General features: G+C 38.5%; 1 protein-coding gene across 1 annotated transcript; it reads left to right on the top strand.

Moving 5' to 3' along the window:
• Positions 1–456: 456 nt before the first annotated feature.
• sema3h (sema domain, immunoglobulin domain (Ig), short basic domain, secreted, (semaphorin) 3H) lies at positions 457–18046 on the top strand. The gene is made up of 17 exons (XM_057356343.1): positions 457–1249; positions 4787–4941; positions 5288–5350; positions 5566–5685; positions 5933–6026; positions 6120–6239; positions 6378–6523; positions 6853–6967; positions 12586–12630; positions 13591–13760; positions 13929–14145; positions 14276–14364; positions 14593–14634; positions 14964–15121; positions 15433–15491; positions 15631–15773; positions 15889–18046. The coding sequence occupies exons 1-17, from the start codon at positions 1159–1161 to the stop codon at positions 16285–16287; spliced, it is 2226 nt and encodes a 741-aa protein (XP_057212326.1). The 5' UTR covers positions 457–1158; the 3' UTR covers positions 16288–18046.
• The last annotated feature ends 1495 nt before the right edge of the window (positions 18047–19541 follow it).

The following is a 19541-nucleotide window of genomic DNA, read 5'->3' as shown; positions in this document are numbered from 1 at the left end:
AGAAATTATTTTCGCATTCTTTTGATGTTTCTTTAAATATTTTGGTGACCTAATTCAGTTACCATTCATTCTGATGTTGTGTGATTTAATTAGGTTAGTGCGTTTGTGTGTGTGTGCGTGTGTGTGTGTGTGTGTGTGTGTGTGTGTGTGCGTGCGTGTGTGTGTGCGTGCGTGTGTGTGTGTGTGTGTGTGTGTGTGTGTGTGCGTGTGCGTGTGCGTGCAATGCGTGGGAAGGGTAAACCCTACGGTATGGGGACAAAATGTCCCCACAAAGATGGCAATATCCAAAATCCTTGTCCGTGTGGGGACATTTTGTGGTCCCCATGAGGAAACAAGCTTATAAATCATACAGAATTAACTTTTTTGAAAATCTAAAAGAGCAGACAGTTGTGTGTGATTGTTAGGTTTAGGGGTAGGGAATATGATATACAGTTTGTACAGTATAAAAACCATTGTCCCCATAAAACATGGAAACCCAACATGTGTGTGTGTGGGGGGACTAAACAAGTTGGTAGGAGATGAAAAAGCAGAAAGACAACCTGAAATTTATACAGTCATTAAGCAAATGAATGGAAAGAGACAGAATACATTCAGCAGCTGTTTTATAAACAGATATAGACACGGGGACTGAGACAGAAAAGAGACATAAGACAGCGAGAGAGAGAGAGTCCGCACAAATGGGGCAGATCCCTCCTTCTCAGCAGGCGAGTGTTTGAAAGAAAAGAGTGAATGACAGAAGACTTAAGGAGAGAAAGGAGGGAGAGAGAGAGACATCATAACGTAGAGAGTAAAAAGATGAGAGGCAGAGAGATGCAGAACGCAAAACAATAAAAGTGAGGAACGTACACAGAAGAGACTCAGAGAGAGAGAGAGAGATTCAGACGGCAATACTGTATACAAGGAGGAGTAGAGCAGCAGATGAAGAGTGGATTTCACTGCAATACTGACCTGAGCTGGATTATATTACACTGCGCTTTGTCGACAGCGCAAACACTTATACATACACTTAAGCAGAGGTGTGTTTGATGCTAAGATGAGGTAGACACTCTTTGTGTGTTTTATTGTTGAGCAGAAGATACAAAGAAAGCGTGTGTGTAATATACTCCGTGGCAAGCTTTGTGTGCCAAGTTGTGCAGTGTTTGTAAATACCTGAGAAGGATGTTGTCTCTATTCTGCTTGGTTTCACTGGTGGCACTTCTAACGGAAGCTTGGAGACCATCACAACCACGACTGCAGTTCCAACACTCAGGTAAGATGACTGCCCACCTCATCCAGAAAACATACACATGCTGTGCGACTTTCATAATAAATAAATGAGATTTTTCTAAATTCATAGCTCACAGAAATCGTTTGGGTCCATACAATTTCATTTTTTATTAAGACATCATTGGAATGGTATTTGTTAATGTAAAGACATTTATAGACAACTTGTGGTTTTCTTGTGGAGACTGCAAGCTTGGTCCATTAGTTTGTGGGTAAATTTAGTCCTGACACACAACTCTCTAACTCTTTCTTTAACCCAATTATCTGAATGTCATCTGTAATAAGCTGCAGTTTGACAGGAGTATATTATGTGTAACTGCAGCAGACTGCAGCTTGACGTGTTTCTCCATGACCTAGAAAAACCGTCAGAGATACAGCATCTGTACATCCGTCACACCATTCGGCATATCAGGCACAGTCAATTATCAGCAAGAGAGAGAGAGCTGTAAGAGCAATACGTGTGTGTGTGTGTTAGATATCAAGTGTTTGTGAACGATTTATGAGTAAATTGTGTCTTAATGACTGCAAAATCTATTTAAGATTTCATCTAATAATCCACTATTGTATAACGTGTGCAAGCGTGTGTGTATGTTGTGTTTACTTGGGTTTCTTAATTACCCAATTACACTTTCATTCACTTAAACTCCCATAGGATCTGAACATATGTATTTGTGTGTGTGTGGGGGGGGGTGGGCTTGTGGTTGCTGAAGCTTGATGATTATTATCCAGCTCATTTTCCTTTATTTCCCAAATGGAATGATAGATGACAGACATAGATGATTTATAAGCTTGTTTCCTCATGGGGACCAAAAAATGTCCCCTCAAGGACAAGGATTTTGGATATTGTGGGGACATTTTGTCCCCATACCGTAGGGTTTACCCTACCCACACATACACACACACACACGCACACACACACACACTCACGCACACAACACTCACAGTACAAGTAAAGTCATTTATCCTTCATGAAGAATACACTTCGGATAAATAGATCTGGTCTGTTTTGATTGGTCGCTTAGCAGTTTATCAATTATTTACATTTACATTTAGTCATTTAGCAGACGCTTTTATCCAAAGCGACTTACAGATGAGGGAAACAATGGAAGCAATTGGAACAATGCTTTGGAACACCTTTGGCAGGTGTGACAACAATTGTGTGTGACATAAGCATCAATCAGTTACACACTCTAGGCTCTGTCAGGAAGTGTGTGTGTACAACTGAGTGCTATAATTATGATGTATACTCATAAACAGCTCAGGGTCAGGGGTCATGGTGAAAAGGTCTGTCTTACAGAGAGCTGAGAAATTCCAGAACCGTCACTGTGTGTTCACTCAGTTTATTTTAGATGTCTGTGTGTTTATGTATGAGCTCTGGGCCTTGTGTCCACGTGCTGAATCACACCTGTTAACATTTCCACCACATGCGGTTTATGAACATGTCAAATGGTAAATTAAGCAGCATAATGCTGATCACTCAATTTCCACAGGAAATGTTTATATTCATCAGTCACAGACATAGTGACACAAGTGCTTGTCAATCAAATTGAAATTAGTGTTGAATAATTGCAAGTTGAGTGATTAGTATTATAAAGATTAGGGTTGAAATCAGCTTTGTTGTTTATTAGTTTTCTAAGTGAACAGAATCATAATTTTTGCCCGGCAGTTGATTAAACAGACTCACATTGAAAGAGAGATTCAAGTATATCATATACTGTTTTGACCCAGGCCAGTAAGCGACCACATGAAAAACCTCAACAACCAACTAGCCTGTGTGTGTGTGTGGCTAAATATAAACTCTCAGCTGGTCTTAGAACGACAGACACATGGGTGAGCCCAACGAACAGCAAAAAGAATGTTTGCAACCTAGTCTTTGTGCTTATGCGTGTGTGTGGAGAAACTATAAAAATGTCAAAAATGTCCCAGACATAAATTAAAATTTGTAGAGGAAAATATGAATTTGATACGATTCATTGTTTTATGTAGAATTTTGAGTTCAGTGCCTCTCCTGACACTGTAGTGACCTAGATCTGCCATATAGCTGTGATTACTTTATCTATGAATGAGTAGCTAATAAAACGGGTAAAAAGCTTAAATCTCTGGATACACTGAATGTGGAGTTAAAAAAATTAAAATGGTGATTAAACAAAAGTCTATTGTGATGGACAGGTATGTTGGAAGTAAACACTGTGATCAGTCAGTTATTTAAAAGGAATCTAGCAGATGTATTGTGTTATGAAATTGTTTGCTTTATTTACAGCTAGCTATGCATTTGATTTGATCCATAACTGAACCGTAATTGCTCAGATTATCTGACATAAAATTGTGCTGGTATGGTTTTACGGTTAGGAAATATTTCCTCTCAAAGTTGAAAAATGTCTCCAAAACTCTATTCCCGATTCTAGAAAATGTAGTCATGAATACCCTCTTCTTCACGAGAGAGGTGGTATACCAGCCTCAATTCATATGTGTGTGTGTGCATGTGTTTGCGTAAGTGGTGCTCATACACACCCTTGCTGCTATAGCAACTGCCCCTAAAAGAAGGGGCAATAAGCTAGTGCCACAGAAAGAGCCATAAATGTGTGTGCGCGCGCGTGTGTGTGTGTGTGTGCAGCATTGTGTGCTTTATGTCCCTCATAACAGCTGAGATTTTTTTAGTGTGTGTGGGTGAAAGATTATTTATAAGGAGAAACATTCATCACAAGCAAATCAAATAACCAACATTACCAAGATCTAGTGTCTACTGTCTTAAACTGATTTTTCACAATTTCCCATAATTCTCATGACATGTTTTCTATCTCGTCTTCCATTCACTCCCCTTTTTTGTCTGTTCTATCCATCTCACAATGTCTGTGTTTATCTGTCTGTCATCATCTGTTCAGACATTTTCTGAACAGGTTATTCTGCCCAAAGGTGAGTATGTCTGGTCCAAATAACCTCAAATTCTCCTCTGTCTGAGTCACCTGAGTTCAGGGCTCATACAGCTCAACACATCTGTCCCCCAGTCATAATCAACCCTCAATAAATAATGTTTAGTTTCACAAGAGTCAGTTTGTTTTAAAGTTATACAGATCGTGTTAGTTTCTGTGTTTTAACGTGTGTGGTGCCAACCAATGATTACATTTTTTGTCTGCTTGTTTTCTTCATAGCGAAGTGCTGATGCTTACAGTTTTAACAGGAATTCACCCTGTCCAAAACCCTGTTCACGACAATACTTAGGAATTTTTTAACATCCCGGAATACAATTTAAGTATAATGGTATATGAATATGATAACTAGACCAAAGTGTCCCATAGTGTTTCCACCTGATACATCAGTTTGCCATCGTACAACCACCCTTTCTCTCTTTCCATGTTTTCTCCTTTGCTGAAAAATGGAATAAACCAATACAGCTAAATTGAGTTTTTCTTATTGGTCTGACAGCCCTTGAGGGTTTGAAAGCAGAAGCTCAATAAAAGAAGTTGAACTGACAAAGCTTCCTGCAGATTTATCACTTATCATAACCTCAGTCTGTATGTCTCAGAGCTGTTGCGGAGCGGTCGGCTCATGTCTCTCTCTGTGCCTGCCGGAGATCTGAACTCTCTGCTGCCAGATGAAGACAGTCGTCGTCTTTACATTGGTATGAAGGACCATCTGCTGTCCACCAGCCTGGATGACATTACCCAACCGCCCCGCAAAGTATGTGCACACCCACGCACCCATACCCACACAAAAATAAAATAATCTGACACTTTAGAGGAATGTTCAGTTTAATCCAAATACAGTATTGTATAGTGTAATTGAATTAGGCTTTTAGACATTTACTCACAGATGTGTTTGTGCCCATCCCTGCACGTAGCTAAGTGTGTATTCAAAATGATTTCATCTAAGCAATGCCAGAGAGGCATCCAACTGCAATTCCTCACATAGTACACAAGCAAATCAGTTTATACATCCACATTTAATAAGACTAAGAGGGACTTTAATGCACGCTTGTGTGCGCCAGATTAGATTAACATCTAAGTGTGTGTGTGGTGTATTTCAGATATACTGGCCAGCAAATCCAGATCGAATCCAGGACTGTTTAATGGCTGGAAAGGACCTACAGGTGATACAAAAATGCATATACATACAGGTCTTCTGACGTTAAATACTGCACATTTTTTAAAAAGTGCTTCTTAATGTGTCACCATTCAGACACTGCTAAATAAAATAATAAACTATTTTAATCCTTTCTGTCTGAATGGTTTTATTCTTATCTAAAGGCCAGAACGACCTTTATTGTGTTGTTTTTGGGGAGTGCTCATTTCCTGTTTGTCACAGATGGACTGTGCTAACTTCCTGCGTGTGCTGGAGCCGTATAACCAAACACATCTTTATGCCTGTGGGACTGGAGCGTTCAACCCCCGCTGTGCCTTCATCCCCACCAGCCTCTTCCTCAGGGTAATGCCTACATTTCCCACAATGCACCTCTCTCATGAACTCGTCCAGGTTAGGGATAACGAGAAAGCATGTACTCATCAGGTAGTGTGGCTGTGTATTTATCCTGTCGTGTGTGTGTAAAACTGAGGTGACTGTGTTAGACATATTAGATTATTATCAATATAATAGTGTGGCATACCAATCCACAAAACAGCCATACCCGGAAAAGGTGTAAGCAAAAGGAAATCATATTTTTGGGATATTGCAGGCTGAGGAGCAAACCCTTCGGTATGAAGACACTGAATCTGGAAAGGGAAAATGTCCCTACGACCCTCACCGGAGAGCAGCTACTGCCATCATAGGTAAAACAGTGGTGTTATAGTGTTTATACTTTGTGTATTTGTTTGATTGAGTTTTCCCTAAATCTAACACTTTATTCGTGTGTGTTTGTTTAGACGGTGAGCTCTATGCTGGGATCTCTTCCGACTTCCTAAGTCATGATACGGCTTTTTTGCGCAGTCTGGGAGAGCGACATGTGATTCGCACAGAACAATACGACTCTACCTGGCTACAAGGTTATACATGCATGCAACTGTACATCACTTGTTTTACTTTGTGTTTACCTGTACAGAAAAGCCATCTTAAACTGAAAATTAAAATCAGATGTTCTATTCCTTTTTTTCTCCCTCACTCTCCCATTCTCTCTCTCCAAGGGGCTGAATTTGTACATGTTGCAGCGATGTCCGAGAGTGATAATGGAGAGGATGATAAGGTGTATGTGTTTTTTACTGAGCGAGCTCAGGAGGTTGAAGGGGCCGCTGGGAAGGTTCTCTATTCTAGAGTCGCCCGCGTCTGTAAGGTATCTAGTATGTTACTATACGTGCATACCTGCACTTGTGTGGCCCCTGTACTTGCATGCCCACCTTCATGATTCTGATGTTTTGGTGGTTTTCTTTCTGTGGTAATACTGCAAAATGAATATAGGGAAACTGCATTCTGTGGTACACGGTACTATAATGGTATCAGGTGTATCGTGTTACTATCACGATCGTATGCATTTTCATATACAGTACCATGGTAAATAAGGATTTTCTATGGTACTACAGCAAGGTAGTTTGAATTAAATATTTTGTGAATACATGTGTTTATCTCTTTCTCTCTGTCTCTCTATTTATCTGTTATTTATAGAATGATATAGGTGGTCAGCGTAGTTTGGTTCACAAATGGAGCACCTTTCAGAAAGCGCGTATTGTTTGCTCTGTACCAGGACCCGACGGTATACCGACACACTTTGACAAACTGCGTGAGTAATTTACCTTCAAATACACGGCACCCAAAAACATTACACACCCTGAGATTACACAACCAAAGTAAATCTTTACCAATAAAGGGCAAATAGTAAATTACTTGATTAATAAATAACTTCACATATTTGCACCTATAGGCTCTAGTTTAAAATATGCTATGTTGACTTTGTGTGTGTGTCAAATAACTTCCCTGATTTATGTAACAGAGTTTATCAAAAACTCAAGCACACACACAGACACACACTCACAGACAGAACCTGTTGCTTATCAATCAGTCTGTGTAAGCAAAGTTCCTGCATAGAATAAACAATTTTTGAGTCTTCAATCTGACCCCAAAAAGTCATACCGTTGTCTAGTTTTCATACACATCCACTGCGTCATGAATGTACTGTCACCTAAATATATTCTATCTTAAAGATACAAAACATGCATTTAAAAAACACATGCATTCAAAAATTCCTCTCAGTTATCAGACTACAGTCAAGATATGAGTTCTCACAGACTTTGCCACCCAAATACACGTTGCGAAACCACACACACACGCACCACACACCACACACCACAATAATCAGAAATCAAGAATGGCTTATCAGACTAAAACTTTATCAAATCTGAAGGTAGGTCTGAACAGACCTATTCTTCTTCTCCTAAACATACATTCATAAGCACCATGGTAATGCTTAAAGAGCTGAGTTTACCTTGCGTAACATACTGAACTCTATACAATGCCAATTATGTGTTGAATAGTGAGTTTATTTTCTGATCTAACAGAGTGCAGGCAATGTGCAAACAGCTTTACTGGACAGCCTAATGCATTCATGATTACTGTGACTTCATTATGTGTTGGTTATTATAATGATTGTATAATGTATAATAGTTTTTCATTTGGTTGTTATATTAGTATCCACCTCTTAGCTTGTTACCCCATGGTGGTATATGAATTGTACCCGATATAGATTGTGCTCCACAGCCTGGAAACAACAGCATCTTCCATAATCTCCTCTTGCATCAGGGGCCCTCATGTTGCCATGGTTATGATGGGTCAGACCCTATTACAGTCATCTACAGCTACACTCAAAAAAAAAGGAGCTATATAGCACTAAAAGTGGTTCTTTGCTCATAATCATAGGGAACCACTTTTAGTGCTATAGCACCGTATCTTGGGGCTTCAGTGGTTCTTCAGAGGTTCTTTGGGGTGACTGAGGTGCTATATAGCACCATTTCTGTATAAAGAACCTGTTAACCCCCTGTATGGTTCTTCAGCGGTTCTATATAGCACCTCAGTCATCCCAAAGAACCGCTGAAGAACCTCTGAAGCACCAAAATATGGTTCTGCGCTAAAAGTGGTTCCCCTATGATTACGAGCCAAGAACCATGCACTTTTAGTGCTATATAGCACAATTTTTTAGTGTATGAGTTGATAGGTTAAAGATTGAAAAACGCGAATAAACTGCAATCAAATTAAAGTTAAGCACTTCGAAACAGTCAATGTTTATTTGAATTAATTCTTTTTAAAATGAATAAATTATGGATAATAATACATTTAAAATAATTTTTGCTTAAAACAAGAGAAAGTTACAAAAAAAGCAAAAATATATAAAATATTTTAAAAATTGTTTTAAAATGATAAAATGTATAATAAAATGTAAATTAAATGTAATATTTTTCTCTTGTTTTAGCATAAAACTAGTGAGGATTCTGCTATACATATACAATGTAATAGAATAAACATAATTCTTGATATTTTCTCTGAAAACAAGCCTTATCTATACAATTGTGTCTTGTTGTGAGGATATTTCTACTGGGAACAGAAAATACTGATTAAAGATTTTTGTTTTGCAGTGAGAGGTGTGTTTGGATATGTGTTTGAGAAAATGTATAAACATTTTATGTTCTGGTAAAATAAGGAACAACTAACTTTTGGTTAGATCTTAAGATTACAGGAACCGGTCTGGTGTGTGTTTCGGTATGTGAGGTCTGAATGCGTCATGGTCTGGTGTGAAGAAGTTTAGATATTGGACATGTTTATGTGGGCAAGGCTCCCAGTTTATGTGACTCCTGATTTGAAGCTGGAATTCTTGGAGCAGATTTTTGTAGTACATTTTAATTACTGTTTAGTATTCACAAAAATATTTACTAAATTTTATTTCCTGGAATTTGTTCTGATCTCTTTGATCTGTTTTGAAATTGTTATCACTATGACCGTACAGTATGCAGTCAGGTAAAATGGGTCAATTTTTATAAAAAGTTGTGTTTCGCTTAAATTTTGACTGTTTCTTTATGAAGTTTAACATGCTTAACATTTTTTTTGCCATCGACGGTACTCACAAAAAATATTTTCACACATTTATACATTTCGGTATTATTAGTATGCAGAAATGACATGGTACTGGCATAACACTGAGCTTAACACAACAGTTTCTAAAAAGGAGTCGTCCAAAACTTCAGAAGTGTATCGTTTTTGTCTTTTATAACTAATACTGTTATCCACTGGCTACCGGTTGAAGCCCGTATCAGATTCAAGTCACTAATGCTTGCCTCCAGGACTATCACGGGATCTGCACCCGGCATACTTTCACACCCTCCTACACTCCTACACCCCATCAAGATCCCTGTGTTCAGCATTCTCATTCACAACTCTTTCCTGGTGGAACATTCTTCCTAACTCGGTCCGGTCAACCACATCTCTCACAACATTCAAAAAACTACTTAAAACCCATCTCTTCTGTGAATACTTGACAGACAAATTAAAAAAAACTAAAACTCTCTCTTCCTCTCAACAGGTAACGGTCTAGCTTTTGTTGAAACCAGTAACTTTGTATTGGCACCTGTATTGTATTATTGTACTGTATTATTGCTCCTGTAACATATCGCTTATTGCTCCCTAAACTCTTTGTAAGTCGCTTTGGATAAAAGCGTCTGCTAAATGACTAAATGTAAATGTACTGTCCTCACAAACCAAGTTCCAGACGTAGTCACCCATCATCGCTTCATCCCACCTTCCCTGTGCTACAAAAATTTCTACGATTTTCTGACAGTGACAATTGGATAATAAGAGTGCTTTTCCACCATCGCACCGAACCGTTCTGCACGGTCTGGAACGGTTACAGTAATATTTCCACATGAGCCTGGCACGGTTGTTTTACCGTGCTGAATCATGCAGAGACATTATAGCTCAGTCTCTTGTGTTAGATTTACATTTACATTTGTGCATTTGGCAGACGCTTTTATCCAAACTGACTTACATTGCATTATCCTATACATTTGTTTCTAAGTATGTGCAATCCTCTGGGATCAAACCTATGACCTTGACGTTGTTAGCGCCATGCTCTTACCACTGAGCTACAGAAAAGCTTTTACTAGTTACCAAGGCAGCGCATGACGCTGATTTCCGTTATCAGCCCTGTGGTGCTTTTTGGCCCGGATTGGCACGGAGTTGTACGATTAAGCAACGAGAACGATTTTGCGCGATGGTGGATTTTTTTTTAAATATGTGAAAATTTGTACAGCTTTTGTTCATTTGCATTACACCCTAATTAATGATATAAGCTAAAAATGTACTTGAGCTAAATATACACTGAAACATTGATGCTACATGAAAATAAATATTACCACAATAATTAGCACCACAGAATTGTACAAGAACTATAAAAAGGTCGGGCGAAACAAAAATTTGTTACACGGTGTTGTCAAAGTGTCCTTTAGTTTTTAATAACCAATTACTGTTAATAAATGTAAACTTTTAACAACTTTCCCAGACATCTGAAAAATTATTTGTTTGGTCTCAGTTCGCAAAAGGTCTCGGAAAAATGTAAGAATTTCTTAACCTCAAACACATTGTATTTTTGGAGCCACCTGATGAATGTATCCGTATGTAATTGAGCTGGTGCACGTGTGTAGGTGGTCTGTCACATGTTTTGAGGGCCGCCATTATCTGTGTGTTTGTTTTCACATCTGCGGTGGAGCCCTCATCCTGTTACCATATAATCTAGCTGCTAACCCAGGAGGACAGCAGAAAAACTCCAGAGATGGAGGTTAGGGTGCATAAGGAGAGATAGGGGCGGGATGGAGAAGTGTCAACAACTGCAGGACAGACAAAACTATCTCTCCTCAAGGAGAACAAAAGCTTTTGTTAGGAGAAATTGTCAACTAATAGCATCCCACAAACGTGAGAGGCAGAAAGACACGGTGGGGAGAAATGAATAGATGGTGAAGGACTGAAAAGAAAGGAGAAAGAAAGAGATGAGGGGTGAGAGAAAAATGATGGTGATGGTGAAGAAATGGAGAACGAAAGAGGGAGTGAGAAAGGGAAAGAAAAATGATTAAATAATGAATCTTGTTTTGGTGTGTGTGTGTGTGTACAGGTTTGACTATACTATATTGCCCATATGGAAAGATGTCCTTACTAGTGATATAGTATAACTTTCTTTTAGCTACAGAACACAAAAGAAGATAGTTTGAAAAGAGTTTTTAGCTGACCCCCTTTCACTTGCATTGGTTTTGTGTCCATACAGTAGAAGTGAATGGGGTCCAGTGCTGTTCAGTTACCAACTTTCTTCAAAACATCTTCTGTGTTCTGAATTTAGTCTTAGAATAGTTACGCTTTTTATATTATATATGATAAGCTTTTTATTATTATTATTATATAAAAATATATTTAAAGAAAATTAATTTGACTAAAAAAGTTATTTTATTTATAAATGTTTAGGCAAGTCATTATAGTTTGTATAAAAGCAATATTTGTGGCTTTATTAAAAAATATTTTTATTTTATTTTATAAATGTTTAGGTTGTCATTATAGTTTGTTTAAAAAACAGTATCTGTGGTTTAAGTTTATGGCATGTCCCTGTTTATCTATGTAAATGTGTGTGCATGTAAGTTTGATTTGATAAGATGTTTGATCGACTGGAATGTAAGAATGCAGAAATGAACCAATGCACCAAATGTTCATTGTGAAGGCGTGTGTGTGTGTGTTTGAAACACAAGTGAAACCACAAATATGCCACTCTAAATATGTTTATATGTATAAGAAAGAGAGTGTGACCAGGTAAATATGTCTTAAGTGAATACAACCTAAAACCTGGAAAAAAAAAAACAAGAGAGCACACACACACACACACGCACATCGCACGCACACACACACGCACACACACACGCACACACACACACACACACACACACACGCACGCACGCACGCACGCACGCACGCACACACACACACACACACACACACACACACACACACACTGTCTGGTTTACTATCCCGTGGGGACAGTCCATAGGCGTAATGTTTTTATACTGTACAAACTGTATATTTTATCCCCTACCCTACCCTAAACCTAAAGATCATAGAAAACTTTTTGCATTTTTAGATTTAAAAAAATATGTTCTGTACAATTTATAGCTTTTTTGCCCATGGGGACCTCAATTTTGGTCCCCACGTGACACGAGTCCCCATGTGTTGGTGTGCATTCAGGTTAGGTCCCCACCGGGATATAAAAACATGAACACACACACACACACACACACACTGAACTTATGACATTATTAACACAATGTCCCTTATTTAAATGTTTAATATTCTAACCTGGATTTATCTATCTTCTTTACATAGAGGATATTTTCATTCAGCATGGAAAGACAAAAGAATCCCCTTATCTTATGATCTCTTACCACTAACAGTGAGTCTCACGACTGGAATCAGATTTCTAACATTACTGTTATGAATCACGTTCATAGACGAAAGCGGTCATTGACTTTTTCTGCCTGTGTATGAAATATCAAACTAAAGGATAGTTCAACAAAAAATAAAATTCTGTCATATATTACTACAACTCTTGTCATTTCAAACCGTTATGACCTTCTTTTTCTGCAGAACGAAAAAAGAATATTTGAAGAATGTTGGTAACCAAACAACCGTGAGCCCATTGACTTCATTGGAGTTGATGTGCCGTATCATAATAGATGATGGCACCCGCCACGCTTGGTCCTAAATCTATTTAACATATGATGCTTCTTGTCTGTTACTTTACTATCCCTTTAAAGCGTGTAGTTGCATCGGTTTAAGAATAACTGTCATAGACTTGGTGTTAGTGTTTGTGTGTGTTGTGTGTTGTGTGTGTTGCGGCTGCAAAGTAGTCGTGCGTGTGTTAGTCTTTGGTGTGCTGTTGTGTGCCGGTGTCGTTGTTGGTGTGTGTGTGGTTAAGGGTGTGGATAAAGTATTACTAAGTCATACTTTCCAGCTGGTCTATGATGTCTAAAACACAGTAGAAGTTTAACATCATCCGTCTTAAATAGCATGTGTTTTCGTTTTTATGTGTGCAAATGTATTTGTGACTGCCAATGGTTTTGGATAGATGGACATAGGGTGGAGTGTTCTGTAAAATACGGATGCAGAAAAAGCCATATGGAAAGAGTGACTTTATTGCTCCCTGCTGAAAAATTCTATGTGTAAAGTCTCTCAGAGGCTTGTAAAGCTTTCATAGTGGGCCAAATTCACTTCAGATCTAACCAACAATCTTGCTTCTTGGGTTCAAATCTTCAAGTTGCTATTTGATGTTTACCACTTAAAACTAATCTATATACTACTAGATCAATGAATATACTTTGTGTCTATTTTTCCTGTTTCTTTTCTCTCCCTGTAGTAATATCTTGAATGGATCCGCTGTGTGCGTGTACCGTATGCAGGACATTATTCGAGCTTTCAAAGGAAACTTCCTTCACAGGGAAGGGCAACAGTACAAGTGGATGGAGTATACAGGCAAAGTGCCCTATCCCAGGCCTGGCACAGTGCGTGCGCCCACCCATGACAAACATGCTAAATAACCATGTCCTTCGATAACTTCTTCAGTAAAACTTGTTAAATAGATCTTTTAGATTCAAGAATACGAAAAAGGGCTCTTATTGTAAATACTATTATTGAACACTTAACCAAGAGTCTTTCTTGTCGCTCTTCAGTGTCCCAGCAGCACTTACGGAGGATTTCAATCAACAAGAGAATATCCTGATGATGTCATCTTCTTTAGTCGCACACACCCTTTAATGAAAGAGGTGGTACATCCTCTTGGTGGGCATCCGTTGCTGATCAGAGTGGGCGTGCCTTATAAGATGACCCGCCTCCTTGTGGACAGAGTGGAGGCAGATAGACAACATGATGTGTTGTTTATGGGCACAGGTGTGTGTGTGCGCGTGTAGTGAACAGCAGATGGACTTGTTTGATGTCTTTCTCAAATTTTTCTTCATGTAAACATTTCAGTGTAATTTAGTTTGTGAATGTTTATATTGTATATCTGTTTATTATCAAGACTCTGGTCTGGTGCTGAAGGCAGTTCACCTCCCTAAAGCCAAAGGACAGACTCAGGAGATCACGCTTGAGCAGCTGCAGGTTTTCAAGGTGAAATTTCCACATATTTTAAGATCCACTGAAATGACTTGATGAGCAAAGTTTTCTTTTCTTTCCCACAATTCCTATTGTTGCATATAGGGTGAGGTACAATTTTATTCTAATATTTAAAGTCTTTAACATTAACATGCTTTTTTAACATTGCAAACTTATTTGGATGATCTCTTGATCATACTGAAATGTTTTAAATATTGACGCTGTTTTGTTGTCACCCAACAGCACAAGTCACTAATAACTACAATGACACTGTCCAAGAAAAAGGTACAGTTTTAAAAATCATAAGCACACCCACATGTACAAACGTACACAAACATACATGCTCACTTTTCTCACACCGTCACCATGGCAACATCTGAGAGATGCCTAAAATGAAAATGTGAATTTTCACACATTTTTTTCATGAAGCACACTCACTGAAACATGTGAATCTTTGTTAGAAAACGAGCAGTGTATACTGTATATGAATGTCTGTTTATATAATGGGCCCCACTGTCCAGTTTTCCTGCTCACTAAAACATTCTGCATGAATTTAAAGCAGTAAACGGGATAATAGTCTGGTTCATATCAGAATGTATGTGTTTTGTGTCCAGGAGTGGCTGTTTGCAGGATCTGCAGAGGGTGTGGTCCAGTTGCGTCTGTTTCAGTGTGATTTGTATGGCCAGGCCTGCGCTGAATGCTGTCTCGCAAGAGACCCATACTGCACCTGGGACGGGCACTCCTGCAGTCCGTACATGCCAACTGCACGCAGGTGACACACGCACGTTTGTTTTTATACATTGTGGGGACTTTGCATAGACATAATGGCTACAAATTGTATATTGTATCCCTTAAACCTCACCCTACCCCCAAGTCCAAACCTCACAAAAAAAACCTTTCTGCATTATTACATTTTGTTTGTGTATATGTAATATTTTGCATAGTGAAAAAAAGAGAAAAACATTTAGCCAGCAGTGATAATAGACCTATCAGATAATAGACTGTTTTTCATATATCGGAAAGCATGTTGGTGTTTGGGATATCTTAAAAAAATCTGATCTGAAATATTTCCCCCATCTGCAGGCGAAACATTTGTCAGGTTAATGATGACAATCCTCTAAACCAGTGTGTCAGTCAGGGAGGTGAGCGACACCAGACACACAACCACTGAATATGATAAAAAGTGAAAAAAGAGCACATACAGTATATGACAGATGAGCCGTCTGTGTTTAATAAAAAAAATGTTTTTATTGTTTTATTAAATTTATGTTTTTATTGCAGCTGGTCTTCAGGTGGAGGCAGAAGAGAAGACTCTAGTTGTTGCCGTGGGTAACAGCACTTACCTGGAGTGTTTACCAAAATCTCACCATGCCACCGTCACCTGGTATAAAGACATAGGAGAGAACAGCTTGGAACAACAAAAGGTACACTCACACACACACACACACACACACACACACACACACACACACACACACACACACACACACACAATATATATGCATTTTTGTTGTATCTAAAGGTTTCCCTACATTTCAGGTTGAATCTGGAGATCATCTCATTGTAATAGACAGAGGCATCCTCATTCCCCAGGCAGAGCTCCATCATGGAGGCGTTTATCACTGTCAGCTAGAGGAGCACGGGTTCCGCTGGACGGCAGTTACTATTCGCTTAATTGTGTGGAGCCCAGCCCTGCACCCCACCCTTGGCTCTGCCCAACCGTGGTACCAGGATGTGATGGCTTTGATTAACCACAGCAAACTGGAGCGACACTGCAAGGAACTCAGTCACAAGCATAAACAAGAGAAAAAGAGAGCAGAGCGTCACAGACACAGAGGAAGAGGAGGAGAAAGAGAGACGGAGAAGGAGAAAGGAAGGGGGAGGAAGAACCGGAGCAGAATGCATAATTCAGCACAGAGGCTCCCGAGAAGTGCATAAAGGTGCAGAGACACAATCACGGGTGTTCACGATGGTGCTTGATACACTCCATCAACCTCACGCACAAACACAATACACACATATACATTAAATCCTATTAGAAGATAATGGGTGTGTCTTATTCCACTACCTAGTTCCCTATGTCTAATACAATGAATTACACAGCGTACGCTGGTACTCTGATAACACAATTACCTTTAATTATGAAGACATTTCTGATATTTGTCAACAACATCACATTAACATGACATGCAGTGGATAAAACGTCCGGTGTCATTATAAAATGTGCTCCTTTTATTAAGCTAAACAGATCATATCGAAACATAGTGCCATTCAGACATTAAACAAAGCAAAATTACAAATAAAAATAAAAAAGCAGAACATGCATTAAAATAATATTAAAATGTATTATTACGGTAGTCTACTAACTTTTGAGCTATAGGAAACCCAATGAAACACACATGATCTAAATCATATGAAGGATGGAATGTTGTGTTTATTTGAATGATTCGTTCAAATTTTTCATTAAATCAATTTCATTATTTCAGAACTGTGTTTTGAAGCGAGTGTCTTGCATTAAAAAAAACAATCTTCCAAAGTTAGGGAGTGTCGTAAAAAGTTCTTTGTTTTAAAAAGACTGCAGCATTGATAGCACTTACTGTTTTGTGCATCCTCTGTATTGAAATGCATTACCTTAAACTATTGTTTTTTTATTTATCTTTCGCTGTATTTATTTTCTTTGTGTCTTGCTTTTTATATGTGTAAAAAAAGACAAGCTATTTTGTCATTGTCAAATTCTTTGCCATCATTCATAAAACCTGTGCTCCTGTGCAGTCTTAAAGTGGGTTTCAGATGTCTCAGAATGAAACAAAACCTTTCTTGATCCTGTCGGATTTCAAACGAATGTGTGTTTTATATGGAAGGATGGAGACATAAAGGGTATGTTAAATATTACTGAATCTGCTAGACAGTGCCAGCTACTTTCTCCTGCATATTGACACACGCTTGCCATGACGTTTGGCATGGTCTCCATTCAGAAGGATGGAAAATTGCCTCCATTCAGAAGGATGAAAAATAATGAGAACAGATTTATGATATTTAAAGTGCAGTACAGATAGAGAGAGCCAAATTAAAATGCGACTCAGATTTGTTCTGCATGAGAGAGATACAACTCATGATCTGTGTGTGAATTAACCATCTCAACTCAACATGCTGTTTGGAAATGAAACTCAAATGTTGTTACAGAAAAGACACATGAATTTCACATGTTTTTACATGTTTTTCGCATGTGATCACATGTATACAACATGTGTTTAACATGTGCAAAAAACATGTGTGATCACATGTGAAATGTGAGTTTTTGGAAAATTTTGGTGTGAATTCCATGTGAATTCCCACGTGAAACCCATGGGATAACATGTAAAAACCCATGGGATGACATGTGCAACATGTGGTGACGTGAAGAACATGTGATCACATGTGGAGACATGTCGCATATGTTATCCCATGGGTTTTTACATGTTATCCCATGGGTTTCACGTGGGAATTCACACCAAAATGTTCCAAAAACACACATTTCACATGTGATCACGTGTTTTTTGCACATGTGAATTTCGTGTGTCTTTTCTGTAAGTTAGTGTTTAACATGTGAATCATGTAAGTTATCATTTGTGTTTTGCGTCTTTGTTCTGCCTTGAACTGTAAATCTGGATTTTCATTTATGGACTTGAACCTTGAATAAAGTGGTTTGGGAGTTAGAATGAGCACAATATGTTTTCATATGTTTGAGAATAATATGTTTGACTTGATATGCAAAATACTAGTGCATTAACATTACACAACATGTCTGAATATAATTACAAACAGTGTTTTATTTAAAGGTTGAGCATTTGTATTTTTCTCTGGCCGCTGATTCCTGTGTGACAAGCATATGAATTCCATGCACAGATTTACTCTATATTGCATCCTCATTACAAGTGACAGGACACTGGGAAATTAACTAGGCGGGTTGCCTTGGATACGACTGGCCCTTAAAACATAACCGAATACCAATCTGAATACTGACTCTCCAAAGACATGAAAAGCTTATTTGTGAGTAAATGAGTGCACAGAGGCAAATAAAGGAGTGAGGGGGTTAGACTGAAAGAGAAACAGAAGGAGACTAAAAAATTATTTATTTCTATTAAGAAACGTACTCCCTTGAGTGGAACCGCCAGCATGAAATAATTCACTTTAGTTTATTTACTGTTGTATGTTGTGCACAATATGTCAGCATATGTCATTTCATAAAATGTGTCACAATCTTTTAATAAAATGGTCAGATTTTAAATAGATTTAGGGCTGATGTCACCTAGGGCCTATCTGCATGAGAGAGAAAGAGAGAGAGAGATTAAGTAAAGGTCGCATCACTCTCATTTTACCTCAGAGCGCTTTATTACAGGGAAAGGTTTTCATGGATAATAACAAGGTCCTTCATAATACAGATTTCAATCTCTGGGTTTGGGGCACGTTCAAAGCTGACCTGAGGTTTACTGATGTGGGTGACATTTTCTTTAATTTAAAGCTGTAAAAGGCCAGCAGGACGCAGGGTAAAAATACACACAAGCCGATTTGATTCATGCTATGACTAGGGCTGGGAATCGATTCCGAAAAGAATCGACTCCCCTTTAAAGGGGTCATATGGCGCGAATGTGTGTTTTTCTGTGTCTTTGGTGTGTTATAAGTTGCCCATGCATGTATTAGACACGTAAAATTGCAAATATTAAAGTTTCTGAACAAAAGATGCATTCTATCTAAAAGCGAATGCTCATCCAGACCTGCCTGAAACCCCTCGTGTAACCACACCCCCACAAATCTACGTCAGTTCGTGGTATTATTTGACTAAGACTGCAAGTAAGGTGGGCCTACCTGTCAGTACAATTGCTTAGGAACCTGATGTTCCAAATATGGTAAGAGGCATTACATTTCTGTCACACACTTGCAGTATTCGACCAATCACTGCGTTTCAGAAAGGCGGGGCAAAGAGGAGATACAAACATGCATGGTATGTGGAAAATGCAGCGTTTTTTAACCTAAAATCGTGTATAAACATTGCATTCCATCTAAAACAAACGAAAATATTACAACTAAAACAAACGTTTTTGCCTTGTCATATGACCCCTTTAAGAACCTTCATAAGCACAAGTCCCGCCCATTAGCTGGTTTCATTTGTCAACTCAGTAGTCTCGTGAACTTATCGGTAGGGCTGGGAATCG

Source organism: Triplophysa rosa, linkage group LG17 (assembly GCF_024868665.1).
Source record: "Triplophysa rosa linkage group LG17, Trosa_1v2, whole genome shotgun sequence".
Lineage (NCBI taxonomy): Eukaryota > Metazoa > Chordata > Actinopteri > Cypriniformes > Nemacheilidae > Triplophysa > Triplophysa rosa.
The sequence above is the reverse complement of the archived record's forward strand: the minus strand, read 5'-3'. Positions and strand labels throughout refer to the sequence as shown.

Coding starts and splice junctions, on each gene's coding strand:
- sema3h (XM_057356343.1), top strand. CDS start 1,159: ATGTTGTCTCTATTCTGCTTGGTTTCACTGGTGGCACTTCTAACGGAA. Junction 1,250..4,786: donor ACTGCAGTTCCAACACTCAG/GTAAGATGACTG, acceptor TGTATGTCTCAG/AGCTGTTGCGGAGCGGTCGG. Junction 6,968..12,585: donor GACACACTTTGACAAACTGC/GTGAGTAATTTA, acceptor TTCTTTACATAG/AGGATATTTTCATTCAGCAT.